The following is a 20,325-nucleotide window of genomic DNA, read 5'->3' on the forward strand; positions in this document are numbered from 1 at the left end:
AAGTAAAAGCGCTAGGACGATAAAAAGTGATGTATTTAAATTTTCTTCATATTAATTAGTGCACAATCAGTCCTAAGGGTGCACAGGGCACATGCAACATTTCTGATTTACATTCAATTCTTTTTTTTAGTCATATATACTAAACTCAACAAGAGGGGGTGCTGTTCTAGAGCATAGAACATTATAGCACAGTACAGACACTTTGGCCCAGGATGTTAATCCAAACTTTTAACCTACTCTGAGATCAATCTAACCTTCCTTCCCATTGGACCCTCCATTTTTCTTTCATCCATAACCTATCTAAGAGTCTCTTAAATTTTCCTCATGAATGCGCCTTGACCTCTGGCAGCACGTTACATGAATCGTTCACTGTACAAAAAGCACAGCCCCTATACTTTCTTCCCATGACCATAAAATCATGCCCCCTTGTATTAGTTATTTCCACCATGGGAAAAAGTCTCTGGCTGTCCGCTATCTATGCCTTTTATCATCTTATACATCTTTATCAAGTCACCTCTCATTCTCCTTCACTCCAAAGAGAAAAGGCCCAGCTCAGTCCACCTATCCCATGTGACATGCTCTCTAATCTGGGTAAATATCCTCTGCACCCTCTCTAAAGCTTCCACACCTTTCCTAAAATGAGGGGACCAGAACTGAACACGATACTCCAAGTGTGCTCCAACTAGAGTTTTAAAGAGCTGAAACATTACTTTGTGGGTCTTGAACTCAGTCTCCCAACAGATGAAGGCCAACATACCATATCCCTTCTCAACCACCCTATCAACTTCTGTGGCAACTTTGATGGATCTAAAGACCTGGACCTCCAGATCCCTTTGTTCTTCCACACTAATAATCCTGCCATTAACTCTGTACACTACCTTCAAGTTCAACCTCGCAAAGTGCATTCACTTCCCTGCACTTAATTTTATTCAATAAAACTGGGTACAAGGAGGAAGGATTTTTGTTATAGTGATCATAATTCAGTTAGATTTAGCATAATTATATAAAAGGACAAAAATAAAAAAAGACCAAAGGTATCAAAACTGGTGAGAATTAATTGCATCACCTTGTACACAAGAAATGCAAGTTTGAACCTCACCACAGGGCATATCAATGCTGGCTGCTGCAATCAAAGAGGTCATAGCTAAACTGGCAACTGTCGATCAACAAACTAGGCTCCCCAGACTTAGTGATAAAATTTCATCAGGCAGCATGCTAGAAACAGCCGATGAAGCACTACTCACAAATGCAACCTCCAACATAACTGACACTAATTACCCGATATCTCCATCTGCAGCAGCAGTCCTGGAGGTTCTGGGCCACCAAATGAAATACAGTGGAGAGTACTGTTATAACCTCTCATGGAGACAACGATTCGAAGCTCAGATGAAAACCACAAGGCTGGAGGTCAGTAGACTAACTGAGCTGCAGAAAGGTGGGAAGACCAAAGACTCACCTCGGCTACTAAGGAAGTAAAGACTTATGTCCATAGCTGAAGCCCTGGATACTGTCAAGCAAGGGTTAACAACTCTGGCTACCAGACTAAAGAGATCCACTAATAACGCAATAACGCAGAGGCCAAGCGAATAAAATGCACTCTTTTCCAAATAACCAGGAAAAGTATTTGCACAGTTCCAGAGCAACATCATGACAGTACCTGAACCAACCCAAACATCAAGTGAGGAGTACTGGAAGAGTATATGGGAGAAAGAAGCATCACAAACACCAGTGCCCAATGGCTTAAAGACCTACAAGCAAGCTTCTGCAATCTCCTAGAGGAAGAACCAGTCACCATCACAGTAGTAGTTGTCCAGCAACGGATAACAGGTATGAAGAACTGTACATCACCAGGGCCTGGTATGATCCATGCCTATTGGCTGAAGAAACTAACAGCATTACATATACAGCTGGCAGCTCAAATGAACCAGTTGCTTGAAGCAGGCTCCCACCCTGACTGGCTAACTCAAGAAAGGACAGTACTCATGATGAAGCATCCTCACAAAGGAGTAACACCATCAAACTATCGGCCTATAACCTGCCTGTCAACACATGGAAGTTCCTATCAGTAATCATAGCCACCAGACTGAAAGAAAACATGTGTAAAATCCTGAGCCATGCTCAGAGGGGAATTGTTAATGGAATCAGAGGCTCCAAGCAGCAATCACTGGTAAACAAAGCATCAGGTGAGACTACAAGACCAGGCAAGCCAACCTAAGCATAGTCTGGATTGACTGCCAGAAAGCATACGACTCAATGCCCCACACATGGATCCTGGAGTGCCTGTCTTTGCACCAGGTCAACAAGACACTAAGGACCTGCATCAAGAACAATGGGCCATTGGAGGACAATGCTAGAAGTTAACTCAAACCCAACAGCGCAAGTGACCATTGGATGTGGAAGATACGAGGGTGATGCACTATCCCCACTGCTGATCTGCAGTGAATCCCCTTAGCCAGACTATTTCAAAGAGTGGATATGGGACAGGTTCAAGAGTGAAGTGACCATCAGCCACCTCCTGCACATGGATGACAGCAAGCTGTATGCAGAAATGAAAGACATTGACTTACTGATCCACCTGACAAGGGTGTTCAGCAGAGACATCTGGATGTCACTTGGACTGGAAAAGCGCAGCTGGATGGTAGTGAAAAGAGGCAAACTCATCAAGATTGATGGATTCGAGTTACCTGAAGGCCATATATCAGAGGTACAGGACAGCTACAAATATTTGGGGATCCTGCAAGCGCATGGAAGCCATGATGAGGACACAAGGAAGGCTGCAACATTCAAGTACCTCCAAAGAGTGAGACAGGTCCTAAAAAATCAGCTGAATGGGAAGAACAAGATCAGAGCCATTAATACATTCACCCTACCGGTCATCAGAAACCCAGTCGCAATAGTGTGCTGGTCATGGAATGAACTGGAAGCCGGTGACATCAAGACCCAGAAACTACTAACGATACATGGACGATTGCATCCAAAGCCCAAAGTTCAGCGACTATACACCCACTGGAATAAAGGAGGAAGGGGACTTGGAAGTGTCAAGGCCCCAGTCCTGGAAGAAATGTAAAACATTCATGAGTGTGTTAGGAAGATGACCCCAAGGACGACCTGCTGGGAGAATACCTCAGACAGCAGGTAGGGGATATGGAAATGGAAGTGGGTGAAGCAGAGCCAGAGGACCAGAGGCCATGGCAGGACAAAGCAATGCATGAAATGTACGATTACCAGGTATCAGAGGTTGCTAATACAAGAAAATCCTACCAATAACTAGAAATGGCAGGGCTGAGGGACAGCACAAAGGTGCAGAAGAACAGGCACTGAGCACAAGAGCAACAGAAACAGGGGTCTATCACACCAGAAGAGACCCAAGAAATAGACTGTGCAAGGAATCCACTGAAACCATCTAGCACATTGTAGCAGGGTCCAAGATGCAGACAGGGACAGCATACAATGAACACCACAACGAAGCTGCAGGAATTGTGTACGGGAACATCTGCACTGAGTATGGATTGGGCACTCCTAAATCCAAATGAGAAACACCGAGAAGGTAGTGGAGAATGACAGAGCTAGGATCCGATGGGACTTCCAAATACAGACTGATATGCAGGTACTGGCCAACCAACCAGACATAGTAATACTGGACAAGGACTAGAAGAAAGCAATAGTAATAGATGTGGCAGTCTCAAATGACAGTAACATCAGGAAAAAAGAATTTGAGAAACTGGAGAAATACCAGGGGTTTAAAGAGCAGATAGAATGGATGTGGACAGTTAAAGCCAGAGTAATCCCAGTGGTGATAGGAGCATTTGCAGCTGTGACACCTGGACTGGAGAGTGGCTCCAACAAATCCCAGGAACGACATCTGAGACCTCGGTCCAGAAGAGTGCACTACTAGGAACAACAAGGATACTGCACCAAAACCTTAAACTCCCAGGCCTCTGATAGGGGACCTGAGATTGAGGGAAAAATACACATACACACCACCCATAAGAGGTGAGAAAAAAATAATAAGAGTTATGCATGATTTATTTTAAAATAAAAGTTCAGAAAAACTTTAATAACATCTCTGTATTTTGAAGGAACACAAGGCTGCATGCATCCTCAGATCATTTGCGTGCAGCTCACTCCTTGAACAAAGACAATCCCTCAGCTCTAATCTGCCATGCTGATGCACTGGGAGCTGGGCTCCCACTGTAAGACCAAGGCCAGAGCTGGAGTCAGCAATTCTGGAGTGTAGATATTACTGCAAACTTCTCTAATATTGTAAATTATCTTTGTATATAAAGACCCCACTCATTCCCAGAGTTACCTTAAGGATATAAAAAAAGTGTTTCTTCCTTTTTTTTCCTTCTCCTGTTCCCTTGCATAATCCATTTCTATTTCACTCTAGGCATATTGCATCGATTAAATATTTCAAAGGTCATTTCCTGTTTTCTTAAAATTCTGCACCTCAGAAAATGGATTCTACTACGTGATTGGGTCAGGAAGCTAAGCTAGTTAACTGGTTCCCAGATGACAGAAGTACCTGATTCCCTGCACTTTTTTGACCCAATTACTGCAAAGTGCAGTACAAAAAGCCTAAAGACAATCTTTAGTAAAGATCATTCACACACGACTGAGCAATAAAATATTAACCTGAAAAAAAATCTGAATTTCCCTTATCTTTCATTTCCACATAACGTAGCTGAACTTGTACAAAAAGTTGACAATTACACGATAAACTTCATGTTTGCTAAAACATATAACTACCTGTCTGAAAAGTAGCTCCTGTTGTTGTTCTGCCTGTCTCTTTCTTTGCTCCAGCTCCAGTTCCTCTCGTTGGTCATCATCATCATCACTTTCTATTGGTTCTTGTTTGACCTGCACCACTTTGCTCATAGTAGCTGACTCACTCTGGTCGATCCCTCTTTCGGAATACTGTTCTTCTGGCATGGCCTGGTGCTCTCGGAGCTCCTCTTCTGTTTCTTCAGGGTGACTTTCATGCTGTCTGGGCTGCTCGCTAGGTTTTGGAATCAGCTGTCAAACACATACAGTGGAAATGTTAAATTCTTTAAGCGTCATAGTCAATTTTTTTAATAACAGAAACCACCTGTCTCTAAGTATTAAATCTCCAATTTGAACAAAAATGCATTTTCCAGGATTGAGAAATTCCTTCCCATATGAGCCTCTTAAAATTATTTTGGTGTAAACCTGAATAATGTTTTGATAATCATATATCCTTTAATTTTATAAATTACCCATCAACTGAGCATATTGTCAAGTCAATGCAAGCTCAATGTGAACATAAAACATGCAAATGTATATCATAAACTCAATGCTCCAGTTGAGGATTAAGACGATATTTTATCTCACTGCACACTAATAAATCTTATCTACTTACAATAAACATTACGATAGCTTAATAAGGGAATTCTAATGCTGTAGTCTGAAATTAGTATTCCACTTAAAACAATCTTCAAAGACAAGTCTTGAGAGATTTAATTTAAAAGTACAGAAATTAATTACCGTTCACTGTGTTGTTTGAGTTGCAACCACATACACCAACATTTTATTGTTGGTTTCTATTCCAAACAACCTTGTTAATTGGAAGGATCAGTAATAACTGAATTACTTTAAAATTTGTATAACATTCAACTTAGCGTAACAAATAAAATATATAATATTTGTATGTACTTATGATAACTGCCAAAAAACTATTGGGATGAACTGACCTGCTATGGCTAATTGTCATGCAATAGGATCTGATAATTTTTAGGCATGGCTTATAATTAGTAAATAACATTTCCAAAGAAGTTCTAGGTATTGACCAAATCCAACAACATCTAATGATATATTCTTGCCATTCAATGGCTATACCATTGTCAAATCCTCCACTAAAATTTTATTTAGAGATGCACAGTAACAGGCCTTTCCATCCCAACAAGTCCATGCTGCTTAATTGCAAATATGTGACCAATTAACCTACTAACTTGAGCATCTTTGGAATGTGAGAGGAAACCAGAGCACTCGCAGAAAACACATGCAGTCATGGGGAGAACATACAGACTCCTTAAAGACAGAAACAGAATGGAAACCAGGTCGCTAGTGCTGTAACAGAGGTATGCTAACTTCTACACTATTTTGTGGTTCAGCACTGACTCCAAACATAACTGGACCAGTTAAATAAACAGTGTCCACCATAATGGTCAAAATGCCGTCCTGCAGTGGGTGACTTGTCTTCTAGCTACCCAGCCCTTTTTGGCACCTATGAGACATGTGCCTTGAGTGTGATGGAATACTCTCCAACTGCACTGACTGCAAATCTAACAACACAAGTAATTTACCTTTTTGTCTTCATCTAGGATTATGTAGCACATTTGACTTTATTTTGCATCATTTTAAACTTTCATTTCCTCCACTGTAAACACAACATGTACCAGCCCTAAATTTATATACTTATAGGTACTTGGAGTGACACCTGTAGACAAGAATGAGGATAGAAAGCTTCCCACCAAAGAATGTCCCAATGAAGTCACATATCCTGTAAATATCTGCCATTCTTTCATAGCAACTGGATCAAAATGCTGTAAATCCCCAACCTACCACATAGTCTAGAACGGTTCAAGTTTGTGTTGTGTGGAAAAAAAACTTGTTTTCCAAGAACAATTAAGTATACTTGTTAACTGTTGGTTCTTCCAGTGATGCACCATCCCATGAATTGATTGAAAAACTACTGAACTGGTCAAAGACAGAGTAAAGATAACAGGCAAATACTTCCACCACTACTTTGTGCTTACATTTTATTTCACAAGGATGGGTGTTGGGGCTGTAACTATTCACTTTCCTTAGAAAAAAGTTATACAAGCTATGAATTAATTAATATATCCAATATTTCCAGTAACAAAAAGACATGCAGCATTATAAGCAGTGTATATAGGTGAACAAAATATGTTAGTAGAATAAATGGATTATGACAAATATTATCACCTACTTTGAATGCAAAAAGGACAGAACGATGCTATTTAAATAGTAAATAGCTGAGTTTTTCAAAATTTAAATATATTTATTTTAATAAGAAATATAGTGTGGAACAGGCAATTTCTGCCCCAACAAACTGTACCATCCATCAATCCACCAATTTAACCCTAGGCTAATCACAGGACAATTTACAATGACCAATTAACCTACTAACTGGCACATCTTTGGAATGTGGGAAAAACTGGAGCAGCTGGAGGAAACCAACATTCTCACCGGAAGGATGCACCAACTTTTTACAGAGAACACTGGAATTAAACTCCAACACCCCAAGTTGTAATGGTGTCATGCTAAGCGCTATGCTACCATGACACTTCCTTATCTTTATAGTCAGATACAATGAGTTAACAGGTTTAATGAAATGCTGGATTTTATACCTAAATAACTGAAAAACCAGAGGCTAAATATTTTATGAAAGTCATACACATCCTTACATAGAATGCAATTTAATGAACACTATAACAGTTGTGGCCACCATACTCAGGGAGGTAATGGAGACACTGAATGATATCTGAGTTGCAAAGAAGAGTATGAGAAAGGGAATACACACATTACAGCTGTAATCATTTTAGAAAATTAAGGGGATTTTAATTTGAGCTTTCAAGATATTAAATTAACCAAAGGGAAGAGAAAAACTATTTCCTTCGCTGAGGAGGTTTGGTTTAAAAATTAAACTTAAGCTAAATAGGATTGGCACGCAAAAGATGGCTGACAACTTCAACCCACTTGAAAATAATATTTGCCAAGAGCTAACTGTTAAATTTTAAATCTGAGATAGAAGACTTCTGTGATATTTGATAGCAGAACAGTCTTGAAGGATAACTGGCATGGTTTTGCACCACTGAGATAAAGGATATTAGTATTACCGTAAAAAGCTGCTAAAATGTCAGTAGCATTTTTATTTGTACAATCTTAACTACAGGTAACAGGTAAACCTAAATATGTGGTAAAATAATTAAATTCTGCAACTCCTATGTGCTTTAATCCTCCTACTCTCTCTCCTCATTTCTTTTTGCCTTTAATAATTTTGAAACCTGCTTCTTTGGCATCCTGGTAGTAATTATTAATTTTAAGAAACAAATACATCATGTTTCTTATATCTGTGTAAAAATGAACCAACAAAAAATGCTTATGGCAGTGACACAACAAAGTGCAAAATGCACATTATTTCCATGAGGAGGTATGTGTTTATGACTGACAGCATTCATGCAACTAACCATGAAACACAGTAAGGATTAAAAACAAAAAGCTTTGGGAATCACTTAAGTGACCTCTAATCTTTCCCCTTAGGCTCAAGATGTGCTTTACAGGTGTCTAGTGAGGATGACTCCGTTAGGTACTGCATGCATGCATAGTCCCAAAACACATACACACTTTAAACATCGTCACAATGAGTAACACCAGACAGAATAACTTTCACTGCTTAAGAGGAAGCTTTCTGAATGATTATCTATGCATCATAGAAAACCAAACCAATAATTAAAGAAGGCAGTAGCTTTAGAAGCCACATTAATAACATTTTGTAAGGACATTAATTACCAAAAGGCATTTTAATTTTGACTGACTCAAACAAATAAAATAAATGACAGGATGCTACCTGTTCTCTGTTATCCTAACAACCATTTAACAGAAGGAAATTCAAGTTCCTAGCCAGTGATTCACACTGCCCAAATGAAATACATTTTCCTTTTATGATCTTTCGCGCCGACCTAGATCTGTATCTTATCTGAGCACTCAGGACAACTCCATTTCCTCTAATGATACATCGTGTATTGTCCAGTCTTATTATTTTGAATAAAGACATATGAATATTTAAATCTGGTCTTTTCTGATGGGCTGACCGTATCTGAGAAGACTCAGATTCAGGAAATTAAACAATTATTTATGAGAAAAGAGATAATACATAAGTCACACAGACATAATGCATCCCCTTACACCCCCACAATCTGTTGTTAATATTCAACCACAAGGCACAGCTCCACAAGAAAGTTCAACAGTAACAGGCCTTTCCATCCCAACAAGTCCATGCTGCTTAATTGCAAATATGTGACCAATTAACCTACTAACTTGAGCATCTTTGGAATGTGAGAGGAAACCAGAGCACTCGCAGAAAACACATGCAGTCATGGGGAGAACATACAGACTCCTTAAAGACAGAAACAGAATGGAAACCAGGTCGCTAGTGCTGTAACAGAGGTATGCTAACTTCTACACTATTTTGTGGTTCAGCACTGACTCCAAACATAACTGGACCAGTTAAATAAACAGTGTCCACCATAATGGTCAAAATGCCGTCCTGCAGTGGGTGACTTGTCTTCTAGCTACCCAGCCCTTTTTGGCACCTATGAGACATGTGCCTTGAGTGTGATGGAATACTCTCCAACTGCACTGACTGCAAATCTAACAACACAAGTAATTTACCTTTTTGTCTTCATCTAGGATTATGTAGCACATTTGACTTTATTTTGCATCATTTTAAACTTTCATTTCCTCCACTGTAAACACAACATGTACCAGCCCTAAATTTATATACTTATAGGTACTTGGAGTGACACCTGTAGACAAGAATGAGGATAGAAAGCTTCCCACCAAAGAATGTCCCAATGAAGTCACATATCCTGTAAATATCTGCCATTCTTTCATAGCAACTGGATCAAAATGCTGTAAATCCCCAACCTACCACATAGTCTAGAACGGTTCAAGTTTGTGTTGTGTGGAAAAAAAACTTGTTTTCCAAGAACAATTAAGTATACTTGTTAACTGTTGGTTCTTCCAGTGATGCACCATCCCATGAATTGATTGAAAAACTACTGAACTGGTCAAAGACAGAGTAAAGATAACAGGCAAATACTTCCACCACTACTTTGTGCTTACATTTTATTTCACAAGGATGGGTGTTGGGGCTGTAACTATTCACTTTCCTTAGAAAAAAGTTATACAAGCTATGAATTAATTAATATATCCAATATTTCCAGTAACAAAAAGACATGCAGCATTATAAGCAGTGTATATAGGTGAACAAAATATGTTAGTAGAATAAATGGATTATGACAAATATTATCACCTACTTTGAATGCAAAAAGGACAGAACGATGCTATTTAAATAGTAAATAGCTGAGTTTTTCAAAATTTAAATATATTTATTTTAATAAGAAATATAGTGTGGAACAGGCAATTTCTGCCCCAACAAACTGTACCATCCATCAATCCACCAATTTAACCCTAGGCTAATCACAGGACAATTTACAATGACCAATTAACCTACTAACTGGCACATCTTTGGAATGTGGGAAAAACTGGAGCAGCTGGAGGAAACCAACATTCTCACCGGAAGGATGCACCAACTTTTTACAGAGAACACTGGAATTAAACTCCAACACCCCAAGTTGTAATGGTGTCATGCTAAGCGCTATGCTACCATGACACTTCCTTATCTTTATAGTCAGATACAATGAGTTAACAGGTTTAATGAAATGCTGGATTTTATACCTAAATAACTGAAAAACCAGAGGCTAAATATTTTATGAAAGTCATACACATCCTTACATAGAATGCAATTTAATGAACACTATAACAGTTGTGGCCACCATACTCAGGGAGGTAATGGAGACACTGAATGATATCTGAGTTGCAAAGAAGAGTATGAGAAAGGGAATACACACATTACAGCTGTAATCATTTTAGAAAATTAAGGGGATTTTAATTTGAGCTTTCAAGATATTAAATTAACCAAAGGGAAGAGAAAAACTATTTCCTTCGCTGAGGAGGTTTGGTTTAAAAATTAAACTTAAGCTAAATAGGATTGGCACGCAAAAGATGGCTGACAACTTCAACCCACTTGAAAATAATATTTGCCAAGAGCTAACTGTTAAATTTTAAATCTGAGATAGAAGACTTCTGTGATATTTGATAGCAGAACAGTCTTGAAGGATAACTGGCATGGTTTTGCACCACTGAGATAAAGGATATTAGTATTACCGTAAAAAGCTGCTAAAATGTCAGTAGCATTTTTATTTGTACAATCTTAACTACAGGTAACAGGTAAACCTAAATATGTGGTAAAATAATTAAATTCTGCAACTCCTATGTGCTTTAATCCTCCTACTCTCTCTCCTCATTTCTTTTTGCCTTTAATAATTTTGAAACCTGCTTCTTTGGCATCCTGGTAGTAATTATTAATTTTAAGAAACAAATACATCATGTTTCTTATATCTGTGTAAAAATGAACCAACAAAAAATGCTTATGGCAGTGACACAACAAAGTGCAAAATGCACATTATTTCCATGAGGAGGTATGTGTTTATGACTGACAGCATTCATGCAACTAACCATGAAACACAGTAAGGATTAAAAACAAAAAGCTTTGGGAATCACTTAAGTGACCTCTAATCTTTCCCCTTAGGCTCAAGATGTGCTTTACAGGTGTCTAGTGAGGATGACTCCGTTAGGTACTGCATGCATGCATAGTCCCAAAACACATACACACTTTAAACATCGTCACAATGAGTAACACCAGACAGAATAACTTTCACTGCTTAAGAGGAAGCTTTCTGAATGATTATCTATGCATCATAGAAAACCAAACCAATAATTAAAGAAGGCAGTAGCTTTAGAAGCCACATTAATAACATTTTGTAAGGACATTAATTACCAAAAGGCATTTTAATTTTGACTGACTCAAACAAATAAAATAAATGACAGGATGCTACCTGTTCTCTGTTATCCTAACAACCATTTAACAGAAGGAAATTCAAGTTCCTAGCCAGTGATTCACACTGCCCAAATGAAATACATTTTCCTTTTATGATCTTTCGCGCCGACCTAGATCTGTATCTTATCTGAGCACTCAGGACAACTCCATTTCCTCTAATGATACATCGTGTATTGTCCAGTCTTATTATTTTGAATAAAGACATATGAATATTTAAATCTGGTCTTTTCTGATGGGCTGACCGTATCTGAGAAGACTCAGATTCAGGAAATTAAACAATTATTTATGAGAAAAGAGATAATACATAAGTCACACAGACATAATGCATCCCCTTACACCCCCACAATCTGTTGTTAATATTCAACCACAAGGCACAGCTCCACAAGAAAGTTCAACTTTCCATTTCCGACAAATTTCCTTTGCATCAATATCTTAACAAACATAAATTGCATTTTCAACAGAGATATGTTCTGAGTATCCCAACTTGTTTATTAAGTGAAACTTAAGCTGGCTATTATAGATAGTACTCCATATGTTGATAACACACAGTTCCACCTCATCCCTTTGCTCAGACTAACCAATCCCTACGTATTGTCAAAGTTCCTGACCAACCGACATCATTGGATGAGCTAAAATGCCTCCAATTAAGGAATGGAAATGAAGACTAAAGCTGTAATTTTCAAGCCTCTTCCATAAAATACTGCTCCCTGGTCATCACTGTTCCCCCATGTTGGCTAAACGAAACGTTTTAGGTCCTGGCTTCCTATTTGACATAGACGAGCTTCCAATTACAAATCTGTCCTATGGACAAGACCACCTACTTTCATTACCTTCACCAGCAGTGCATTCCAGGCTCATACACCACTCTCTGTGTAAAACTCACTTCACATTTCTCCTTTAAACTTTCCCCCTCTCACTCTAAATCAATGTTCTCCAGTATTTGACATTTATCACTCAGCCTTCAACAAAAAAAAATCCAAATTAGTCTAACCTCTCCTCACAGCTAATATTCTCCATTCCAAGTAACATTCAGGTAAACCTTTTCTGCATCATCTTCAAATCCCCCAAACCTTTCTTGCAAAGCAGTGACCAGGAATGCACACATATTCAAAAATTAGTCTAATCAAAGTTTTTTAGAACTGCAGTGTGACATTACACCTTTTATATTTAATGCCCCAACTTGTGGAGGCAATCATGCTGTGCGCCTTCTTTAATATCCTATCTACTGCGTTTTCACTTCCAAGACACTATGGTCCTGTATCCCACAGCCCTTGCACATCCATGCTCCTAAGGATCAGCCATGTACTGTATGCTTTCCAATTACATTTGACCCTTCAAACTAACATACCTTACACTTATGTATATTTAAACTCCAGCCATTTCTCTGCCCATATCTCCAACAAATTTAAATCCTGCTGTACCCTTTGATATAGAGGTTGGACTTTGGGTTGTGTTGTAGAATTTGGAAATGCTACGTCTGGAGCAGTCCGTTGTATGGAGTTGAATCGTGGACCTTATGCAAGAAAGCGCTACGACGACTGGAGGCATTTGAAATGTGGTGTTTAAGGAGAATGCAGAAAATTAGATGGGTGATGAAGGTCAGTAATATGGAAGTGTTGAAGAGAGCGAGGAGAGAAAAGGAGTTGCTGAAGAGTGTGCAGAAAAGGAAGCTGGAATATGCTGGGCACTTGTTAAGAGGTGGTGGACTGCAGAAATTGTTACTGGAAGGGATGATAGAAGGAAAGAGGGAAAGAGGAAGGCACTTGGTACGATAATGTGAAGCAATGGACTAGGTTGAGTTATGCTGAGGCCAGAAAAAGAGCGCAAGATCGAAGAAGATGGAGGTGCATAGCCGCCAACCCCGGATTCAGGACAGCACCCACTGACTGACTGACCCTTTGATAACCTTTCCCACTTATCTACAATTCTGCCAATTTTTATCTTTTCTGCAAACTTCCTAATCAAGCTATCTACATTTTCATCCAAATCATTTATATAGATCACAAACAAGAGGTCCCAGCACTAATTTCACATATTACAGGTTAGTGATAGTAAATCTTATTCTGATCCTTATCTGAGGCAAGTGAATTTTTTTCTTAAATCTCCAGGAAAACAAAGTATCATGAGAAAAGCACATACTGAGATTCATGCAGCAAGATTTCACCTTATTCACCAGCATATCTGATTATGTTTAAAGAACAGTAATTGCCATGCCATATGTGTATTTTAAATTTCAAACTTCAAAGTACTTGTGATATTTGAATCCAATTGCTGTACCTTCATACTGGTTAAAAACGACTGTTTTTTTTAGCCACAGCAATAAATAGCAAATTTGCTGTGTGACAGTAAATGCACGTAAGGACTAAGGGTTGCCTTAGCAACCATGCTAATAGACCACATGAATACTCGCATCTGATGTGGTCAAAGCAGGCATACGCAGAACATTGTGGCCGATTTCCAGAAGAACAGCATTGACGTCAGAAAGTTATGCAATCTTGGCTTTAATCTACAAACAATGAGCAGGCACTGGATAGTCATGCAATGAAGCTAGCCTAATGTTTGTAAAATATGGGTCAAAAATCTAAAACTATAAACATTTAACACTGAAATACTTAGGACATCAGACGGGTATCAATGTAGAGGGAAATGTTTCAAAATGAATGCAACATACACAAAATGCTGGAGGAACTAAACAAGTCAAGCATCACCTATGGAGAGTCATGAACAGCTGACATTTCGGGCCAAGACCCTTCAAACTGAATACTGTTTCTCTTTGCACAGACACTTATATCTGAGATTAATAGCGTTATGAAGACATCTTTAAGGAGTGGTACCTCAGAAAGGCAGCGTCCATTATTAAGGACCCCCATCACCTAGGACATGCCATCTACTCATTGTTACCATCAGGAAAGACGTACAGGAGCCTGAAGACACCCAACTCAACTATTCAGGAACAGCTTCTTCCTCTCTGCCATCCGATTCCTAAATGGACATTGAACCGATGAACACTACCTCATTTTTTTAATCTATTATTTCTGTTTTTGCACTATTTTTAATTTAACTCTTTAATATACATACATATACTTATTGTAATAGATTTACTTAACTTCTATATATATATTATCACTATTGCATTGTACTACTGCTGCTAAATTAACAAATTTCACGATATTTGCAGGTGATATTAAATCTGATTCTGATTATGAAGCCTGAATGAAATGACAAAATTCAAAACAACTGTTTCTTTTCTATTTAGCTGCTTTCCTGCCTTCCTATAGTTACTGTAAAGATCACATATACTCAAGGCATTCAATTATGATCTGAAAAAAATATTAACAAGTTTTAATAAGTATTTTAATATACTATGCAAAAAAAACCAAATCCCATACTTAAATACACAGAGCCAAGATGTCACAGGTAGAACTTTCCTATTGGGTATATGTAAAGTGAAAGTTGATAGGTTCTTGATGAGTAAAGGTGTCAAAGGTTATAGGGAGAAGGCAAAAGAATGGGACTAAGGAGGATAATAAATCAGCCACGGTCAATCAGCTGAATAGCCTAATTCTGCTCCTGTATCTTATGGTCTTATTTCCAGTGAACTGGGAGAGTTAAAGAACAATTGGACAGTATTTTATTACTGGTATGGCAAACAGGTGCTTGGTATTACACTTGGTTCACACCATTAGTATAAGATTTCTCTAGATCGCGGGTTACCAACCTTTTTATGACATGGACAACCTACCATTAACCAAGGGGTTGTTGGACCTCAGGTTGGGAACCCCTGCTCTAAATGCTTAATCAAGCATGAAAAAGTAAAGGAAGATTTTTTTTGTATTAAACTTCATTCAAAAGCATTTGATCCCAAAAACTGATAATATTCCAACTAAGCCAGACAGGTTAATAAAACATATTTCCAAAACCAAATAATTGGGGGTAAAAAGCACACATACAAGTATGCACACTTGACCAATCAGACTGACAAAGGATCATTTCAGTAAAGTGATAAATTAAAATTCAAGGTATTAAAATATCAAAAGTAATATTTAGTGACATATTTCATCTTCAGTCATAGAAATTACTTTTAGAAACTTCCAAGCAGTATAATTTCAGATGCAAACTGAGCAACATTTAAAAAAAGAAAGGTACCATTAATTTGAAAATAAATTAGAAACAGTGAACATACTGAATGTAACTATCTGTTTTCTCAGGCAGACTTTAAAGCATTCACCTTGTTTCACACTAACACAAATTTATAACAGTTTGAGATTGAGCACAGGCAGCAAGTCCACTCAATATGTATCACCTGACAGTTGTTTTTCCACTCTTCCTGTATCACATTTTTGTATTGGAAAAATTAAGCTTCCACAGAAATGACAGAAAATTCAAAAGGTATTAACTACATTTTCTAAATAGCAGTCAAAAATTACTTATTTTAATGCAATAATGTTTACGTGAAAACATAATTGAAATTTATTTCACTAAAGGTCAGCATTAAATGAAGTAACCAAAAGAACATAAGACTTAGGAGCAGAATTAGGCTGTTTAGCCCGAGTCTGCTCCACTATTTGTTCACAGCTGATTTATTTTCCTTCTCAATCCCATTCTACTCCTTTCTCACTGCAACCATTTATGCCCTTACTCATAAAGAACTTATCTAGAGAAATCTGTATTCCTTCTCCCAAAGTGTATGACCATACAAGTCCCTACACTGTATTTCATCTGCCACTTCTCTGTCGATTCTCTTAATCTGTCCAAGTCCTTCTGTCCACTCCCTGCTTCTTCAACACAACCTGCCCCTCCACCTATCTTTGTATCATCTGCAAACTTGGCAAAAAGACATCAATTATGTCATCCAGAAAAGTAGCTTACCTTCATATTTCATCTTTTCTCTCCTTAGTGCCTTTTTAGTTGCTCTCTTTTGGTTTTGAAAAGCTTCCCAATCCTCTAGCTTCTCACTAAATTTTGCTATACTTCATTCTGTCCGATTTGCTTTTATGCTCTCTTTGGCTTCCCCTGTCAGCCATGGTTGCCTCATCCTCCATTAAGAATGTTTCTTCTTTGGGATGAACCTTCTAATTGTTAGTGAACATGAAACTGAAAAATGCTCAGTTTTGTCGAGTCACAGAGCACTACAGCTTAGAAACTGGATCTTTGGCCCCCTCAATCATGACCTTCAATGCAATTATGTTTAACTCTCTTTCCCTCAAATTAATTCCACAATTCTACCCCGACTCCCACATCATCAACTAAGATGAAGCATCAAGCCCCCCAATTAAATTTGAGCTGCTTGAAGCACAAAGAATTCCAGAACTCACAAACTTTGCCACTAATCCCCTATCAGATATTCTGAATTGAGCAGTAAGATTAGCTTGATTAGGAATCTGAGCAATGGGTGAGACAGAGAAAATCACAGTTACCTTCATAGACAAACTGAATAAATTGGATTAAATTATTAAAATGAACACAGAAAATTTAATGGAGACACTTTAAATGGTACTTCAAATTTCTTCTCATTTTGTTCATTTGATCTTTACTGTCTTGTCCTGCCCTGAAATGCTACTGCCCCCTAAAGAGCAATATCAAAAAGCCATCTCAAACCAAACAGTAATACATTCCAAAGTCAACTAAAACACTTTTCAATTACTTTACCTCTGGAAATTGCATTGCAGCTTTGATTTGCAGCTTACAGACTGGATAGGAGAATGGTTTAGTGTAGAAGGCATTTAATGAATTTAGAAACAATTCTCAATTTTCACAAGACGCAAGATAAGCGAAGGCTTGTTGTGAAATGTCAGGGGTATAGGATTAGCAGATGCAACAGGAATAGTTGATTGTTACTCCACAGGAAACAAAAATGATAGATTAATTAGAGTTGTTCAACTCGGAACTGATGTACTTTAATTATGCATTGCATTCAACTTCATTCTTGGTGCAGGAAGATGTTTTGATGATTTGGACTTGTATACAGATACCTGGAGAGGGATGGGCTCCGCCAGGTTTCAGATGCCCAAGACACGCTGAACGATGAGCATACCAAAAAGCTTGTCATGACGGTGCCCCGACGACTCCACCAGGAGTGAAGGGCGCATACGTATATATATATATATACACACACACACATACAGCTGTCAGCAAAACAATAAAATGTGGGTCAATGAATCTAGGGGAAATGGCAGAAGAAAATACTTTCACACAGAAAATTGAAGTACCTTGGAAAGCTCAGCCACGGGTGATAAAGGAAGATATTTGAAGCATTAGGAACTTAAGTGGATAAATTATATATAAGAAATGATGAAGAATATGAATGGACCTGTATTAATCTTAAAAAAAACAGGGTCAATAGTTTAACTTTTAATTTCTCTACTTTCAATTGTATTACATTTCCCAACAGATTACCTACAGAAACAATCCAAAACGCTGTGGGAATTTCGTCCTCTTTCACTACATTCCAAAATATGCAATTTTGTGTGTAGCTACAAAACTTCGCTGTCACACTGCATAGTGGAATGGCACTGCCTGGAGCTTCCCTTCCAGTTCAAATGCAATCCAGACTTGAGAACTTACTGTTGCTCGGTCTAAATCCTGAAATTTCTACCCAACAGCACTGTGAGTACCTTCACCAGAAAGATTACAGCTGTTTATTATTTCTCAAATGCAGTTAAGGATGGGCAATAAGTATTAGCCTTACTACAGGGAAGAAGTCATCTCTCTGACAGAGTGGTATCAAGATAACAAGCTCTCCCTCAATGTCGCTAAAACAAAGGAGCTGGTTGTGCATTACAGGAGGAATGGAGACGGGCTAACCCCTATTGACATCAATGGATCTGGGATTGAGAGGGTAAACAACTTTAAGTTCCTTGGCATCCACATCACAAAGGACCTCACGTGGTCTGTACACACCAGCTGTGTGGTGCAAAAGGCACAACAGCACCTCTTTTACCTTAGACGGTTAAGGAAATTTGGTATGGGCCCCCAAATCCTAAGAACTTTCTACAGGAGCACAATTGAGAGCATCCTGACTGGCTGCATCACTGCCTGGTATAGAAACTGTTCCTCCCTTAATTGCAGGATTCTGCAGAGTGGTGTGGACAGCCCAGCGCATCTATAGTTGTGAACTTCCCATGATTCAGGACATTTACAAAGAAAGGTGTGAAAAAGGGCCTAAAGGATCATCGGGGACCCGAGTCACCCTAACCACAATCTCTTCCAGTTGCTACCATCCGGAAAATGGTACCGCAGCATAAAAGCCAGGACCAACAGGCTCTGGGACAGCTTCTTCCACCAGGCCATCAGACTGATTAACTCAGGCTGATTTGAGTGTATTTCTATGTTACATTGACTGTTCTATCTATTATGAGTTATTATAAATTACTATAATTGTACATTGCACATTTAGATGGAGACATAACATAAAGATTTTTACTCCTTATGTATGTGAAAGATGTAAGAAATAAAAGTCAATACAGTCAATTCAGTAATTGTCCCAGAAGCATTGTAGAACATCCAGGTGGTCTTTTGCAAACTTGAGACATGCAGCAATGTTATTTTTTGGAGAACAGTCATTTCCTCTATGGTGTCTTTCTATGAACACCATTCTTGTTTAGTGTTTTTCCTACAGTGGACACATGAACAGAGATTTTAGCAAGTTCTAGAGATCTCTGCAGGTCTTTTGCTGCAATCCTTGGATTCTTTTTCACCTCCTTCACCACTGCATGTTGTGGTCTTCTTGTGATCTTTGTAGGATGCCCTCTTTTAGGAAGAGTAGCAACAGTACTGAGTTTCCTCCGTTTGTAGACAATTTCTCTTACTACACACTGATGAAGACTCAGATCTAGAAGTACTTTTGTAGCCTTTTCCAGCTCCATGCATCTCTACAATTCTTCTTCTCAGGTCCTCTGAAGATTGTTTTGATCAAGGCATGGTGCACATAAACAGATCTTTCTGGAGAAGAGCAGGCTCTGTCAGCAACCTGACTTTGTGTGCCCTTTTTATAGGGCAGGACACCACTACAACCCACACCTCCAATCCCATCTCATTGATTAGAACACCTGACTCTAAATAGCTTTTGTAGAAGACATTATCCCTACAGGTTCATATACTTTTCCCAACAAATATATGTAATATTGGATAATTTTTCTCAATAAATAAATGAACAAGTATAACGTTTTTAGTGATATTTATTTAATTTGGTTCTCGTTATCTAGTTTTAGAATTTACATAAAGATCTGATCACATTTTGGGTCATACTTACGCAGAAATAGAGAAAATTCTACAGAGTTCACGAAGTTTCTAGTATCAAGAAAATTTCCAAGTCACTGACTATCCCTTGGATTTACAGTTAAGTCAATCATCAAGAAATGGAAAGAATATGGCACAGCTGTAAATCTGCCTAGAGCAGGTCATCCTCAAAACCTGGGTGACCGCACAAGAAGGGAGCTACTGAGGGAGGCCACTATAAGACCTACGACTACTCTGGAGGAGTTACCAGCTTCAGTGGCTGAGATGGGAGAGACTGCGCATACAATAAGTTTGCCTGGGTGCTTCACTAGTTGCAACTTTATGGGAGAATGGCAAAGCGAAAGCATCTCTTGGTAAAAAAG

At 38.5% G+C, this 20,325-nt stretch overlaps 1 protein-coding gene across 12 annotated transcripts in view; it reads right to left on the bottom strand.

The window, feature by feature from the left end:
- Window positions 1-20,325, bottom strand: part of hdac4 (histone deacetylase 4) — a 494,468-nt gene that overhangs the window by 103,771 nt on the left and 370,372 nt on the right. For all 12 annotated transcript variants that reach the window (XM_063051788.1, XM_063051782.1, XM_063051780.1 and 9 more), the window contains one exon: window positions 4,750-5,016. In XM_063051788.1, coding sequence (XP_062907858.1) covers window positions 4,750-5,016 — 267 coding nt within the window. The remainder of the gene's footprint in view (window positions 1-4,749; window positions 5,017-20,325) is intronic.

Source organism: Mobula hypostoma, chromosome 6, assembly GCF_963921235.1.
Source record: "Mobula hypostoma chromosome 6, sMobHyp1.1, whole genome shotgun sequence".
NCBI classification, from domain to species: domain Eukaryota; kingdom Metazoa; phylum Chordata; class Chondrichthyes; order Myliobatiformes; family Myliobatidae; genus Mobula; species Mobula hypostoma.